Raw genomic sequence first — 16662 nt, 5'->3', positions numbered from 1 at the left:
GTGAAGCCCACAGGATGCATGAAGCCATTTGGGGACATGATGGAAAGCGTTTCAGTCTAGATCCACCCAAGGGAAAAACCATAAATGATGAGCAAACCAATGCCCTGCTCTTCCTTACTCACCAATCGCCCCCACAAGCAGCAGCCCCCAGCTTCCCAGAGGTCCACAGCCTGAAAACAACCGCCCTCGGCAGCGCCAGGCAGGTCACTGGAACAACGTCCTCTCTGTTCCCTTGTCACCACTTAACATTTCCCACTGAGCCTTCCCCTCTTAAATCTTTTCACAGAGGGGCATAAAAAGCCCTCAGGGTACATTAGCTTGTGGTGCAACTTGCCTCGTGGAGCTGTGTGGCAAAGCTGGCCCTGCAGCAGCAGGCAGGACTGAAGCTAATAAACAGAGGCATGGCCTTGCTGCACCATTTGTAATCCTCCTCTGGAAACTCGTGCCACAGTGACCACTGCTTCTTGGCACAAAGACATCCACGGTTACGAGCTAGACAGGCCAGCACATGACAGTCTGTCCCCTTTACTGTATTTTAAGATTAAAATCAGTAGAGGATGAGCACATGAATAACTGAAGAAAACCCAGGAAGAACAAGAAACAAAACTGTCACATTTGTCTTTATTACAGTCAACAGTCAGTACACTAGAGTCCATTTAAATCTTACAGAGCAGCTTGACCATGGATGACTTTCTTCCAGGCACCCACAGAGATGACGAGGCCCTAGATATAAATCAAACGTTAAAACAAAACAAACAACCATAAATTAATGCCCTTAAATAACTTCTCTCACTACCACTAGAATGTAACGACAGAAGTCAAACCCTTGACCTCTGAGAAGTACACCACTGCTGGCAGCTGTGCTGCCTGCAAGAGGAGAAAGTGCCATCTGGATTTGGGATCGACCCACAAGGATAGAGGGAGGAGAAAAGGAAGCTTTTCCTTTTCCCTCCTTCCCTTGTGCAGGATAATTGGACATTACCTACTGTTTCTGGCTGGCCCGAAGGCAGCACAAAACAGTGGTGCAGAGAGGAGAGCAGCAGGTTGTATGCAAGCCATACTCTGCACTAAAAATCACAATGTCTCTGCCTACAAGCCCTGTCTTCCTCTCTCCACGAGGCTTCCTGCCTCTCCTCGCTAGTGTAAGGACAGAAAACCACCTTTGTAGTGGTGGTTCCTTGTGGCACCCGCACAAAAAGAGTGTGCAGGACTCACTGCACATCTTCAAGAAGCACATTTGGTTACCATCCGTTACAAGGAACTGTAAGAGAAGGATAGATGGGAAATGCATGCAGCTTTGCTCTTACTCGCAGGAATCCATCTGCCTCAGACAACCACGTTCACATCTCTGCTGACTGGGAGAGCTTCTTCCTGAGCCGGGTCCCTCCTTTCCACAGGGGAGGGCAGAGCCATATCCTGGAGGATTCTAGTCCTGGGGTGGAGCTAAGGGGTACAAAGAGGATGGGAACTAGGGAAAATACTTGTAGACTCTTGCAGCTGAGTTGCGGCAGCCCAACATGCCCGGCAGCTACTGCCTCTGCTACGTGAGCTTCCCAGCCCCTTGGATGGTGGCATGATCAGAACACCTGTACCACTATCCCTTTTGACCTACCCTATTTCTTAAAAACAATGGTGCAGAGAAGCTAGGAGTAACCGTCCTCCAAAAATCTTCCCTAGAGCCCAAGGGATGGGCTCCAGGAAGAAAGAGAGGAAGCTTAAAAGAGGCCACAGCTTGAAGTTTGAAACCAGCACCCAGTGGGGTGAACAAAACAATGCTGGTGCCAACGCTTTCCCATAGCACAAGGGGAGGACAGGAGGGGGCGGCTCTTCCATTTCTAGTCACCTCCAGACGTTCAGCTGCCTTCCCCTTGGCAGAACGTGGATCCTGCACGCTCAGCAGTGTGCACAGTCACGTGGAGACATGGGAGGAGATTTTCCCTCCCCACAACTCAGTATCCAAGTTGGGCAACAGAAAGCTGTGGGGCGGGAAAGGAATATCCAGGCAAACAAGCAAGAGAAGAGAGAGAGGAAGGCAGAGGTTGGTCCCAATCCAACCAGCTACTCCCACCCAGGGCAGAGGAGGAATCCCAGGCTGGACACACACAGAAAACCACGGAGGATGAATCGCCATGTGAAATACACGTTTTTTTATATCAGTCTGCAAAGTCTTTCTTTTCCTCTGGCCGTACCAGCACGCTCATGCGTCATCAATGAGCTTTTCGCCATTCGCATCCTCCTTCCCGCTCTTCTCTCTGTCACTTCCTCCTCCTTCCTCTTCCTCTTCTGCCCCGTCTGTGTACGTGTCCTTCTGCCCATAGCTGAGAGTAGTGCGGGCGAGGTCCACCTCGATGGGGAAGACGTCCGCGTCTCGGAGCACGGCGTAGCAGTCGTCGTAGTACTTGGACATCGTCGAGACGAACCGCTGCAGCTGGAACACGATGTCCTGAACTGCAGCGGAGACACATCGAGAAGAAATCAGGTGAAAACTCCTTCCTGAGCAAAGCATGAAGGCTGTGATCAAGCCTCCCTCCCCAGCAGTAGTTACAGACTCCCCTTTATTAATCCCACGTGGTGCAGATGTCTCAGATATAACCACAGGAAGATTCTCTAGCAAAGGCTGTCGAGCTAAGATGAAGGAGGAGCACAAAGCCCGAAGCTGTGTCTGCCTGACCCCTTCAGGTGCTGAGCACAGCAGCCATACTCACCATGTTTCTGGTCCAGGAGCTCTATTTTCTCCAGCACGTCCTTCCTCATCTTGGCAAAACGCGTGCGAGCCTCCTGGCGGCAGCGTAGGATAAGGCGGTATTCGTAGTTCCCGGTGCTGACTCGGTAGAGGGGCTCACCCAGGGCCTGCCAAAACACGGCACCATTTTAGAGACTCCCACAACGCTGCACACTGATGTGGACTTGCACTAACCTTGGGTTATTACAGCCCTGCAGTCAGGAAGCATGAAACAACAGGAACATTTGCCACAGCAGCAAACTGGCAGGTAGTGTGGCCATGTAAAAGCCAAATGCATGCCAGCCACACTAAAGAAAAGTGCGACCAAAGAGCAAAGAAAACAGGACAGGTGCCTTCCAAGTCAACGTGGAGAAATGGAAAGGCTTCTTAACTGAACTAAGACAAGCACCATTAAAAAAAAAAAAAAAAAGCCTAGGCTCCGAGGGATATATTAATTTATACAAATCATACAAATAACTCTGCTCTTCTTGCAAACTTCACCCTGTATTGATTGCATAATGTAGTGTATGTCTACACAGGGAACCCTGTGCTATTTATAACCATCCAGACACAAGACCAGATACCATTAGGGATGGAGCTATAAACTGTCCCACAAAAGAGTTTTGAGGAAAAGGGGTTAGTCTGTCAGCTAAATAGCATTCTTCTCTTGCACTCGCAACCAAAACATAAAATTCCACATTACTATGGCTTCATAACGTACATTATATATGCCAAAACCCAGAGATATTACTCTGCTGGCCAAGACTTCTTTCCTTCCTCTTTCCTTCTCATTTAACACCAAAAATGTAATTAAACGTTGTCTTAGGAAAGCTTTTTTAATTCCTGGCATTGTGATCTAGGTATTTAAAAAAATAATAAATAAAATCCTTTCTCTAAGATCAATAACTAGGGTAAAATAGATCTTGCTTTTATGCAGGGAACCTTGGTATGTAGGGGACACCTTTAACGGTCTTAAACAGAGCTGTTAAGGATTACAGATGTCAAACTTTAAAACAGGCAGCAAACATACTGAAGAATATCATCAGGTTTTTGGAAGTCTTCTGATTTTAAATTACTTATTTTTTAGGAAAAAAACATTGTTAGGAGGGATCCTTTAATCCATTTTCTTCAGCTACGTATGCAGCTTTTGCATGCATTTTGCTGCAGAGAAGCTAAACCTCCATTTCTCAGAAGCAAGTCCAGAATTAATGATAAGCTGTACAGTAGACACGAATGTAATCTGTGAAGATAACGCCTTAATCCTCCTTACACAAGCCAATATTACTTAAACACTGAGGCAGGCAACCACTAAGCAAACAAGTTGCAGAGGAGACGACTGATGGCTCTAGTATTCCACAGCACCAGTGATTCATGAGTTACTGGCAGTGTTTTCTAGGAAGCGTTTAAGGGTCTCCAGTTTCTCGTACGTTAAGAACAAATACATGGTGTTCTTAGGACGTGTTCCCTAGTTTGGATCTGCAGACACAGGAGTGCTTTTGCAATTGCAAGGCAGCGTGCACACAGAGGCTACAGAAACAGAGGATGCAATTCTCAGTGCCACAATACTGCTACTCACAATGCAGCTGTATTCTTCATCATCCATCTCTTTGACTTTCAGGCAGTAAGACTTCACAGGATTAAAACCAAAACAAAACACAAAACAAGAAGGGAATATTAAAGATCAGAAGCTATTTCCACGTTCACTCACAGACACAGGGTCATAGCATTTCAAACCTTTCTTCAATGATGTAGGGTGTAAGTAAGAAGGAAAAAAAAATGAGTTGTGGGAAGGATTGGTGTGGGAAGAGCTGACATATTTATTTGCCTTAGGGTTGCAGTTTCAATTATTTCCCTTAACAGGTCAAAACAAAAAGATTTCTACAGTTACAGAAGAGATGCACTTAACAACTCTACCTTATTTTTCTGTATGTAGAAAGGAAGGGATTAGTTGAATGGAAGAGGAAAAATATGATTTGACTGTTACTCAATTTGGCTCAAGAAAAACAATTCCAAACTACCTACAAAATATGGACTCTCAGATTGGAGAGCTATTGAGGGGAGTTCAAGAGTGTAAGTTCCATCAGAATTCTTTACAAAAAAGTAAGGAAATTAATTTGGTTGGGTAGAAAGTAAGTGATCTTGATTCTGGGAGATCCTTCTTTCTGGTGAGAACTATGAAGTCAAAAGAAGGTGTTTGAATTTAAGTAATCTGGCTGTGGACAAAGAATTTTGGGAAGAATAACAACAAAATTTTTGCATGAACAGTGGGAGAACGCACATGTGATTGTATAGGCTGTATGTGACCCTCAGGCTATGATTCTATAAAACTTCATTTCAACCAGCATTAAAAATAAGAGCAGCTCACCAAATATTCAAACTTGACATCCAGGTATTTTTTGATAGTCAGCCTTGTGTCAGGAATGGCTTTATTTAAATATGTGTTCAGGTCAGTCAGCATCTGCAAGGGAAACATCGTGTCACTGAATGTAAGGTCAAAACGCATGAGTATAATTCATGAAGTCCAACCTTCTAACCAGCACAGGTCACAAGACTGCCTCGAGTTAACTCTTCTTTGAATTGGAGCACATTTGAAAAAAATAAATTGATCCTGATTCAGAATTGCCGTTGTTAGAGCATCCATTACGGTCACTGGCAAGTAGCTCCAGCGTTAAGAAATGCGTGTCTGGCTTCATCTTCTTTCAACTCATCCTGTTTCACTATCAATTAATCCTGGAAATTGTTCTCCCCCATCCAAAGGGGCACTACCCAACGCTGTCCATCCAACATGGCACTTAAAGTGCGCTCAAATCAACATTTAATATTCTCTTTGCTAAACTAAATGAATGGATCTCCTAGAGACTCACCCAAATGTATCGGCTGAAATCACGAAATTGTTACTGGATTGCTTATCTAAACTCTGAAATTTAGTGACATCTTTTAATAATGGGTACTAATAGCAGGGAAAGGACTCTAGGGACTACCCTGATGGAACTACGCTCCCATCCACAATAGAAAAAGGTGAGGAATATATTCACGTGCAAAAGCCAAATGGACAAGACCGATTCCCTGTGTTACTCTCAGGTTGAGAAGAGATCCCTGAAGGAAAGCAGACAACGACAGTTCTTCCCACAATGAATTACTGTGAAGACCGCACTTTCAAAGACAGCTTCTGTCTTTCTAGATTCCCCTCTTCTCCAGACCCTTTACTGCTATGGTTAAGTACTTTACCGGCTTAATTGTTTTCAGAAGATGAATCCCAAACTTCTCAATGTTGCGATGGGCATCAGCGAATTTCACAAAAGCTTCACTGGCAGCAGGTTGCGGCTCCCGTACACCAATGACAGAGAAAACATCTCCAAATGCTAGACAAGGGTAATAAACGTAAACAAATAGAAGAAAAGGTTGGCTCTGGAGAAAAACTGTGCCCTTCCCATAACCTTACACTTAGCCAGGGGACAATGCTAATTCCCTAAAGACCAGAGGTTGGCAGGGCATTTCTGCAATGTCTTACGTGAAATACAGAGCCCGTGTTAGCACCATGACTGCTCACACTGGGAGCACAGCCCTTCCCACCTCATTTGTGCAACACTTAAGTTTTCTTTGGGTAAGGGAATCACACCTCTAAGCACTGACTGAAAATCCTGAAACTGGAGGTTAAAGCTTTCTGCTCCCTTCGCTCACTTGTTACCTCTGTGCGTCTGGGATAGCTCGAAGAAAGCTCTGAGAAGACTCTTGGTGTGTTCTGTCAAGCCTGTGATGGAAGACAGGATAAAACATTTGTTGTTTCACTGAGACGTGATGTCAGTATCCATCTTTTCCATACGGTGTGTGATGGAAGACCCAGCTTACCTTTGTACAGCTCTGCAGTCCTCTCCAGCTCCTCCAATCTCTTCACCAATCCATCTAAATGGAAATAAGAATCAGAATACAGAATTACAACAGTCAAGGCCAGGACGTGGCTTTTAAAATAGCTTTTAAAATACCTGCAAACTAGTCTGACAGTGTGGGGTCATCATCTGTCAGCATTCACTACGTGGGCCCCCACTTTAAGTTAATTTACCTTAGTTCACATTTAAATGGCTCCAACGATATAATTTGTATCACCCAGGAAGAGGCAATCACAATGAGGTAGAGCAGAAGGAATGAATTATGAAGGAATAATGTGGAACATGTAAATAACTACAGAAAATTGGTTAACACAAGTGGAAAAGTGTGCCCTTAAGAAAATATCCTTCTGGGCAATACTTACCGTTGCAAAGTATGGCTCGGCTTAACCCCAGGGCATCAGCTGTCCCTGAGCTCATGTTCTCTACCAGTCGGTGCTTCACCTTCTTCAATACTAAAGGCCAAAAGAGAGTGCAAACCAGGGTCAGGGGCATTTCTATGAGCATTGAAAGCACACTAGCACACTTCAGCGATTTATCAGGCTCTGAATAAGCTGGCCAGCCTCAACTTAACTCATTATTGAGGCAGTGAGCAGAAGAAGAATACCATAGAGACTAAATGGTCAATCCAGCTGTGCATAGCACATCTTTTATCTTGCCCAAGTGTTCTGCTCCCACACCCTATGTAATTAAATCAATAGAGCTCCAGTGCTTCAGTTGGAAGACTACTCCAATACATCACTTCGTATTTGGAACTAAACTTTGCTTATGCTACCTGCAGTATTACTTCACCTGAAGTCAGGATACCAGGCTGAAAGTGAGAGAAATGGGATTTAATGCTCAAATTATCCCTTTGCTTACTTAGATGCTTTAGATCTTACTTAAACATTTTTGTCACCCCCTGATGGAATTAATTTCTGTCTGTGGTGGTCATACCCTGCAAATTACTCGAGACAATTATGCCCTCTTCAGAGCCAGATGACTCAGCTACATTAGTTTAGAGGCAAACTTGCAGGGGTGCCAAGCGCCTGCAGCTCCTAAAAAAAGTCAGCTGAAGCCACAGTGTTCAACATCTCTGGAAAATATTCCATATTCTCACTGCACTTCTGTTTTCCCAGAAATCCATCCCAGTCCTCAGCATTTCCCCCAAATCCCTGTCAATTCATTGGCACCTTAAATTAATCCCCATTAAAAGAAATTAAAGCAAAAATAATACATCGATCTTTTACGGAAGCAGAAAGGTAAGCCATATAAAGGAGACCGTTGCATAGGCTTAGTCCAAAATTCATACTTCGTTTTAGAAATAAAGCCTTCGCTTTCTCCTATAAAACGTATGGCTGTACAAAACTCAGTGTAGATAGATATTTTGTCACTGTAAGACGAGCTGAGGAACTGCAACCAGTCTTTCACAACACACATTTCTGCGTATACATTTGGAAAAAATCACAGCAGGTCAGCAAAATTTACATGTATTAAAAATAAATAGATTAAATGACTATGTAATTGAGTTTCATCATCCATGCTAAATACGACGCAGAAAAGCAAGCCAGCTGCAGCAACAGTGAAGCCCCAATTTAATTATCAAGACTATTTCAAGAAGGCAGGGAAGGATTTTTTTTAAAACCTCTAATTATCTTTGACAGTTTCCATTTGAGAATGACTGAGTTAACAGTAAGAATGGAAACAGAATTTTACTCCAGTTTTAGCTAGGAGCAATCTTTCACTCCTCCATGTCACTTTAAACACTCCAGGGAGAAAGACGCCAGTAAGTCTTACCGATATCCAAAGACTTCCCCTGCTTTGGGTCGGCCTGAAGTTTGTTGTAGTGAATCGTCACTTCTCCCTGCAGGCAGAACAAATTCCAAACTGCTGTGCTGGAGGCAAGCAGCAGCAGCTTTCCTTCAGCAGTGAACAATAAACGGTCAACTGTGACCCAGAAGCTCCAGCGGCCCCCTCCTACCTCTCACCTTTACCATCTGTATCATCTTGGCCACCTCCACCTTGGTCTTCCCTTTGACAGACTTGCCGTTCACTCCCGTGATTTCATCGCCCGCTGCTACGGTTCCATCTAAGGCTGCCGGAGTGTTATCGAATACCTAGCGGAGAGGAAAAGGAACACAGTCTGGAATCAGGAGGATTAGAAAGGAAAACGCAGGGCTGAAGGACAAAAAAAATGACAGTTATGTTCTTCCTATTTAACTCATTTTATTTCGTAATGCTCATGGTGAAGCCTCGCTTTTTCTCGTCTGATTCTGAGGTGGGATGGTCGCCTTGTTCTCTCAGGAACTTCTTGTCTACAGGCATAGGATTTGTTGATGCTAAGTGTCAATGCTATTCCCCTGCAACTCTAGCATGCTCTCCGAGGAGGAGAATAACCTCAATTTAATTCTTCCACACCTCTGAGGTACTAGGGCAAGGAAATCTCATTTACTGCAAAGTGAGAAAATCCCTCTCGCTTTGAGAAAAACACTTAGCACATGGCTCTCCGTGGTTTCCATCTCTCAGGACAACACTCTTTTAGGAAGACAGGTTATTGTTCCTCCCGAAGTGCCCACCTGGACGATATAGAGACAGGGGCAGTACTGTGCTCCTCCCCCAATGCTGATCCCAATCAGGTTCTGGGCGTCCTTCTTCAGGGTCACTGTCCCAGGTACAGTGGGGATCCCACTAGAACGAGAAAAAGGGAATGGAAAATTGATTATGGCAGGCAGAGCTGCATCTGCAAAAAACACTGCGGTATCTGTGCCAACGTGAGCTGGAAACACAACGGGAGTTGTACATTTGAATTAATGGCATAAAGTCTATCAGCACAGGCTAATTAGAAAGACCCTCTGGGATATTGATTTTTGAGACTGTGTGCGAGGAGCAGAGGTAGGAGAGTCAACTCCATCCATTGCCAGGCGCTGAGGTAACGCTACACTGCTTGATTTGGTCTTTGTGCTGAAGTAAGAGGCAAAAGGCATGCAACATAAATGAGACGCCAGAGCAGCACCCCATGCCCGGAGAAGCACTCACAGCTTGTCCTCCTCGATATCATAGTCCAGCTCCGCGAACATCCTGCCCCCCACACAGAGCCCGTCCGCCCCTCACCGCTCCTGGGCACCCTGCGAAGAGAGCACAGCGCGGCCCCGTCACCCCAGCGGGCAGCTTCAGCTCCCTGACACCCCCCAGCAGCCCCTTTTTTTTATTTTCCCCCCCAAAATCCTCTCCCCGCCCGCATTTTACCCCAAAATCCCCTCATTCCGCCCCATTGGGGCCTAGGCCCACGGGGGTCGCGCCCCCCCCCTCCCCCCCATGAAGCGTTGCCATGGCAACCGCTCACCGGAAGTGGCCGTCGCGCGCGCGGCCCCCGCTGCCGCCCGCCGCTGCCCCCCGCGGCCACGTCACCGCCGGGCCCGCCCGGAAGCGGCCGCTCCCCCCCGCCCCGCCCCGCCCCGCCCCGCGCCGTTGCTATGGGGACGGGGCCGCCGCCATCTTGAGAGTGGCGAGGTGATGGCGGCTGCCTGGTTCGGGGAGATGGGGAAACAAAATAAAATAATAAAATGGAATGGAATGGAGTGGAATAAAATGGAATGGAATGGAGTGGAATAAAATGAAATGAAATGAAATGGAATAAAATAAAATAAAATAAAATAAAATAAAATAAAATAAAATAAAATAAAATAAAATAAAATAAAATAAAATAAAATAAAATAAAATAAAATAAAATATAAAATAAAATAAAATAAAATAAAACGCAGAAAAAAAAAACAAACCAACCCAATAAAATAAAATACAATAAAACAAACCAAAACAAAACAAAAACACACAGAAAAAAAAAACAAAACGAAACAAAACAAAAAAAACACAAAAAAAATATGAAATTTAAAATAAAATAACAAACCAAAAACACACAAAAAAACACACAGAAAAACAACAGAGCAAAAAATAAAAGAAAAGAAATATAAAATAAAACAGCACAAAACAATGCAAAAACAAACAAACAAAAAAACAAACACAAAACCCCACAAAATTTAATAAAGTAAAATAAAATAAAATAAATATAAAACAAAGCACAAAACAAACACACACACACACAAAAACAAAACACAAAAACACACAAAAAAATAATAATATTAAATAAAGTAAAATAAAATAAAATAAAATAAAATAAAATAAAATAAAATAAAATAAAATAAAATAAAATACCCTTTGAACTCCAAACTCCTCCATGAGCAGGACACAGGGCTGGCCGCTGGCCTCTTGCTGTCATTTCGTATTTGCAGCGTGCAGCAGCACCGTGAACCTAGGGGCTATGTGCATTAAAACACCTAAAAAACTTTTACACACCTTAAAAAACATTAAAAAACTGGAGCCTCCCAGAGTGCTGGAGTACAAGAGCAAAAGCTTGAGGTCCTGGGTCTAAGACACCTGCTGTCAGTGCCATGCCATGAGGGCTGCTGTACGCCATGGGTTGGGGGCCAGGGAGTGCCCCCCTGTCCCCTTGCTGGCTCCTGCTTTGTGAGCAGGGCTTTGGCTGTCCCAGGGAGGTGACACCAGGCCACCCAGCTGGGCTTCATTCCTAAGGCAGGAGCTCCGCCGTGTGGGCTCTGCAGAGAAAGGCTGCAGGAAGGGGGACTGGGCTCAGGCATGCAAAGTCTGCAGGGCTATTTCTCCTATTTTTCTACCAGGGTGTGAAAAAAGAAAAAAAATTAAAAAAAAAAAAAAAAGAAAAAAAAAAGAAAAAAAAAAGAATAAAAGAAAAAATAAGAGACCTGCTGACAGAGACAAGGCCAAAATCTGTAGGTTTGATGAGCCCTGCTTTTGTGATGCTCCATTGATGCATGCATATTTTATATGTCCTTCGGTATGTCCCCGAAGTGTTGGCCTTTGTAAGTGCATGCTGACTGACCCTGCCTTTTGTGTGCACTCTCTGCAATGTGTCCAGGGTCGGTTGGATGCACTGTGTATGGGATGGAGAAGGAACCTACACGTGCCCCAAAGCCAGGGCTGTCTCAGTATTGGAAATCCAGCAGATTGCCTCGTCCTGAGGGGAACAGTAATGAAAATGATAACCTCAAATGAATAAACAAAACAAAGGGCATGTGATCTGTAAAAAATCCCAGGAAGCTGTTCGTTCTCAAGAATGGCTCTGATTAATTGTGGCATCAAAAATTTGAAATGCAGCTTTATCCCGAAAAGATAGGCCCTTAATGTCTACCAATGCGGGTTGGACCAGGAGGGCTCAGTTTGCAAGCACAGACATCTCTCCTCCTCTAAACAGACAACCCGACAAAGTCAGCCCAGGCTCTGAGAGTCAAACTCTCTTCTGCTCGTCTCTCATCACGTGTAATGAGGAGTCTGCAAGCAGATCACACGTTGCATGACTAGTTGGCTTCTTGGCACTCAGACCTATTTCTCGGCACTGGGGCTGGGGTGTCTCGTGGGCCTGGCTGCTCTTCTGCTACTGTTCTCCGCTTAGAGGCAACATGACTAATGCTGAGCTAACGTCCTCCCCATTTGCTGTTCCTCAAGTGTGTTTTCTGTTTGGGGGGAAACATTCAGGGGATACGTATGGGGATTATATTCCCTGGGGCTACCAACTCGGAGAGGAAGGGGTGAGAAGCATTGAAAACATGGCTAGCAATGACCTAACTGCTCATTTCCCAGCCTCTACATCTTATCACTGCCATGTTCAAACTCTCAGGACCTCCTGGGATGAGGTGCATCTTCACTCCACTGGCAAGCTGGAAATAGCCCTCTCTACAGGATCACCAAGCTCTGAGTGCTTGCCCTAAACCATTTCAAAAGAGCACAACATCGCTGTCCTTTGGAGTACAGGCTGACTTAATTCCGGTGTCAAAATTTCACATTTTGGGGATGAAAGCAATGTTTTTGTGCCTCGATTCATTTTATTTGAATAAAATCTTTTTCCTTCCTTCCTTCCTTCCTTCCTTCCTTCCTTCCTTCCTTCCTTCCTTCCTTCCTTCCTTCCTTCCTTCCTTCCTTCCTTCCTTCCTTCCTTCCTTCCTTCCTTCCTTCCTTCCTTCCTTCCTTCCTTCCTTCCTTCCTTCCTTCCTTCCTTCTTTCCTTCCTTCCTTCCTGGATGTTTGATTGTCTGGAGTTTCCTGAATTCAGGATTATCAGAAGCTTATCCAGAGGGTAGCAGCCTGATGATACGGACATTAATTCATGGTGGATGCATTGTGTTTCCACATACTCCAAGCACATTTTCTTCCTCCTTAAATTTGTCCCCACCAAGTTCCCCTCCTAGTCAAGGAGATAGGTCTCAGGTGCAGCTCTTGTTACCCACCACTAATGTGCTGTTTGGTGCTGATCCCCCAGAAGGTCCAGCTGTTCGATCAAGGAATTATCCATGGAAATGCAATATTTGCAACTTGAAAAAACAGCAGTGAAAAGTAACGGGGTTTCTGAGACCCCGCAGGTGGAAAGGTGGGCTTTGGCTTGGCTGATCCTTTTTAATTTAGAAGGCAACTCTTAGTCTTTCCAAACCAGGGGCATGATAACTTGCTACGGCACAGCCTGGGAGGACTGCCCCTCACACGAGGTGCTACCAGAGCTTGTGGTGCTTGGGTTGAGCCCTTGGGGTGTGGATGCCTGCAGTGGAATAGCAACGGGGCATGTGGGGACCACAACTCATGAGCAGTGGCAGGGTGGAGGGTGGGAAACAGGCAGAGATTTGCCCTCATTATGCATGGGTCTAACATGCCCAATTACCCCATCCTCTCCTCACCTCCGCGATGTAAAAAGCTCTTGTTGCGAGTGGTCATAATTCATGGTGAACCCCCTAGCCCCCCCCTCACTCCCTTCACACCCGCCGCTCTCCATTTTCCTTCCAGGAAAAAACGTGCCTTTGATGAAATGAAACGGCTCAGTCAAAGAACCCCTCAAATGGTTGGGGACCCCTGCACTTGGCCACCCTTGCCCACTTCTCAGCTCTATTTCGGGCCGAGTTTGGAGTTTAAGTGGGCTGACCTTGTGCCCCGGCTGCCCCGGGGGTCAGTGATGAAAGCGGATGGAGGCTTCACAGTCAGGTCTCTCGTGTGTGACTCTTTTGTTCCCGGGACAGGGGTGTGCAGTGCCTGGGACAGTGCTTAATTGTTTCGGGGGCACTGCCTTACCCGTCATGCCCTTCCCCGGGTGGCCCCAGCCCTTCTTGCTCATGCGTGGGAGGGTGGCAGCTTCTCCACTCGGGGCAGGGAGGAGGAAGCAGAGTCTGGGTTGCTCGGCATCATTTCTGGCTGTTTATCAATCCGCGTAATAACTTTCAGAGTGCCAGGAAGGAAAAAAAAAAAAAAAAAAAGAAAAGAAAAGAAAGAAAATGAAAGAAAGAAGGAAAAGAAAGGACTTCCTGGCATTTCACAAGTCCTGTCTGCCACTGCTGTCATCCTCCCTTATCCTGCTGTGCAGACGAGAGCAGCATCATATCATCCCATACAGCTGCTGGACCCATCTGCCATACCCCATAGGACGCACCCCACAACTGAGGCACTGGAAAAAGCATTTGGGAGGTGCTGGGTTCGTGCCAGGGACTGCCAAAACTTTGGGTTGGGGCGCATGGGCAAAGCCAGGTGGTGGTGTGAGGAAGCGAGCCCAAGGCTGGAGGTGCTGAGGCCCCTGGAAAGCTTTGCTAGACCTGAGCTGGGCACCCAAATGTGGCACGGCACTGAGGGAACGCAGAGGAGCAGCGGATTTGTCATATGTGTGGGCAGGGGAAGGATGCTAGACAGCCTTTTTGGGGCTGATGACAAAGAGCTGAAGGTTTGCAGATGTCCACGATGGAGGTAGATGAGCAGACGTCAGCATGAGCGTGTGGGAAGCCTTGTCCCACTCAATACCTCTTTGGATGCCCTCTCAGCATCTTTCTTTTCACAATGACTCCTTCCTGTGCTTTACATCTTCATTACAGCTGGAGGCTGGGGCAGCAGCCTCCCCAGCAGGCCCTTCCCCTCCGCCGTTTCGGGGAGTGACTGCGCAGAGGAAATGGATAAAAGGAGCGGGGGGTCAGGGTTTAATTACCCCATTGTGTGCAGAGACGAGTGATGGACAGAGACTGTCAGTGGGTCACCGATTAGCTGCCAGGGAGCAGACAGAAGAGGGGGGGATCGTGATGAGCCCCCGGGACAGGCCAGTGTTGGGGAGAGACCATGGAGATGGCAGCTCATAACAGGAGATGGTTTTTCTTTTAGTTTCTCCCCCAATCCTTCAGCTACAGGCAGCTCTGTCCAGGTGTGAAGGTCTCCTGCAGAGAGATCAGCCCATGCTGCTTGTCTCCAACCCTACAGCCTCACCACTGCCTGCCCTGGACAGGGCTGAATGTCTCGGTAACAAACCTCTCCCCATTGCAGTTCTGGCATCCGTTGGCTCTGGGGCTGAGAGATCAGGATTATTCTTGACAACTCAGTCCAGTCTTATACCTGACCCTGTCCTCAGTCCCGCCATACATACTTTTTCCCTACAATCCCTCTACTCATTCTCTTTGGGACTCTGACCTTGTAACTCCATCCACAACTGTCCTCCGAGGTCCTGCGTCCCGTGTCCCCTCGCCCTATCACTCCTACCTTTTCCTCTTCCTTTCTCTCCTCACTCATCCTTTATCCCTCATTCCTGTCCCCTTCACCCCTCATCTCCTAGGGTTGTTTGCATGAATCATCTCTGGAATCATGAGATCACTGTTTTTTTTCTGTCTCTCTGTCAGTGGGAACATCACATTAAGGAGCATGGAGAAGTGACCGGGGGCCATTGGGGTGACTCTGGCACCCCCTCTCCTCACTCTCCCTACCCCCCTCTTCTTCTCTATCAAAGGGAGCTTTGTTGTCCACAAGCAGAAAGAGAAAAGCAGATAAAAAGGCGGAACATGTGATCTCATTGGCTTTATTTAGACACCCAACTAGCCCTCCTCTCCTTTCTCGATTCATCCAAAATTATCTAAGCAAGAATCCATAATCCATCTCTGGGTTTCTCATCTGTGAAAGAGGTGGTGAGAGCTTTTTTTTTTTTTTTTCCTTTTCCAAAAACTTCAACCGCTAGCCTCTTGGTCTCCACAAGGTGTGAAGATGAGCCTGACAGGGCTCGCTGCCAGCAGTGTGATGCCTTCGACTGCAGTAATCTCCACTGCATAAAACTGTGGGATGCCACCTTGTTGAAAGAGAATCGGGATCAGGGAGAAGCAAATCCTTTTCCTTGTTTCACTGTTGCTAAACAGGGGATTTCGGGGAGGGCCCAGAAACACATTGCTTCAGTGGGGGCACTGCTTACTGAGGAGGTCAATGGCTGCAGCATTAAACAAAAAACATTCAAGTTGAGTTTCTGGATCTGCCAGAGACATCCTTTTTGCCCAGGGTAAAATTCTCCATCTCAGGATGTTTTGGTTGTCCTTTGTGATGGGAATGATCCATGTTTGGCTGACCGTGCCTCCCTGGCAAGCATGTTGTACCATAGATCTAACGTGGGAGCAGCAGGGCACAGCTGGGATTGCAGTAAGAATCTCTGTGTTGGGATTCATTTAGATGTTATCAAGCCAGAGGACAGGAAAAGGACTATCAGATATTCGTGAATTGTTACATATTAGATGGGCTCGATGCTTTACAATGGAAGCTGCTCTGCATGCAGTTTTGGAAAAGATATGGTTGACTTGGCACAAATCTTTGTTATGGGCACAGTCAGACGAATGTAAGGAGTTGGTCAGTGTGCCATTTTCATGATGTTTTAACCAGCTGGGTTTAGAAATCCACCAGACAAGACGTCCTTCTAATGTGCGAATATAATAGCCCTTTTATCTGCATAGTCCATTCCCCTTCTTTTCAGGAAGAAAAATTCTCTGGATCACCCCCTACATCCACAGCTTTGTGTGCATGTATGTGGGAAGCCTCTTTCTGTGTCACTAGGGTTGAAATTTAATGATCGTTCCAAGGGCCTTCCAAAATAATTGAGGCACTGCCTGGGAGAAGAATATAGAAAGTTTGGCAGATGGAGCCAGGGAGCATATGGTGATCACCCAGAGCACAGCACAAAGTGAGATAGGGTCGGGACAAAGGGTAGTCGGAGGAGTGAAGA

The 16662-nt window shown here is 46.1% G+C and overlaps 1 protein-coding gene across 3 annotated transcripts; it reads right to left on the bottom strand.

The window, feature by feature from the left end:
• Positions 1-607: 607 nt before the first annotated feature.
• Positions 608-10813, bottom strand: PICK1 (protein interacting with PRKCA 1). Of its 3 annotated transcripts, XR_011091026.1 has the most exons (14): positions 9929-10052; positions 9622-9710; positions 9162-9273; positions 8574-8702; positions 8383-8449; positions 6972-7061; positions 6572-6625; positions 6411-6473; positions 5951-6084; positions 5088-5180; positions 4299-4349; positions 2706-2850; positions 1194-2448; positions 608-1160 (listed from the first exon to the last, which is right to left on the bottom strand). XR_011091026.1 is itself a non-coding variant. In XM_068665994.1 (13 exons), the coding sequence occupies exons 2-13, from the start codon at positions 9660-9662 to the stop codon at positions 2198-2200; spliced, it is 1230 nt and encodes a 409-aa protein (XP_068522095.1). In that variant the 5' UTR covers positions 9663-9710; positions 10795-10813; the 3' UTR covers positions 608-2197. The 3 variants fall into 3 exon arrangements, 2 of the variants coding, with proteins under 2 accessions (XP_068522095.1, XP_068522082.1); XM_068665994.1 differs by lacking the exon at positions 9929-10052 and adding an exon at positions 10795-10813 and having other exon boundaries at positions 608-2448; XM_068665981.1 differs by having other exon boundaries at positions 608-2448.
• Between the last annotated feature and the right edge of the window lie 5849 nt (positions 10814-16662).

Source organism: Anas acuta, chromosome 1 (assembly GCF_963932015.1).
Source record: "Anas acuta chromosome 1, bAnaAcu1.1, whole genome shotgun sequence".
Lineage (NCBI taxonomy): Eukaryota > Metazoa > Chordata > Aves > Anseriformes > Anatidae > Anas > Anas acuta.
This window is presented reverse-complemented; position numbering and strand designations above follow the sequence as displayed.

What these genes read in the sequence shown, in the direction of transcription:
- PICK1 (XM_068665994.1), bottom strand. Translation starts at nt 9,662, where the DNA reads ATGTTCGCGGAGCTGGACTATGATATCGAGGAGGACAAGCT. An exon ending in CCGAGCCATACTTTGCAACG is followed by an intron (nt 6,626 to 6,971) that starts GTAAGTATTGCC and finishes ATTTCCATTTAG; the next exon opens with ATGGATTGGTGAAGAGATTG. An exon ending in ATGTCAAGTTTGAATATTTG is followed by an intron (nt 4,350 to 5,087) that starts GTGAGCTGCTCT and finishes AATCCTGTGAAG; the next exon opens with TCTTACTGCCTGAAAGTCAA.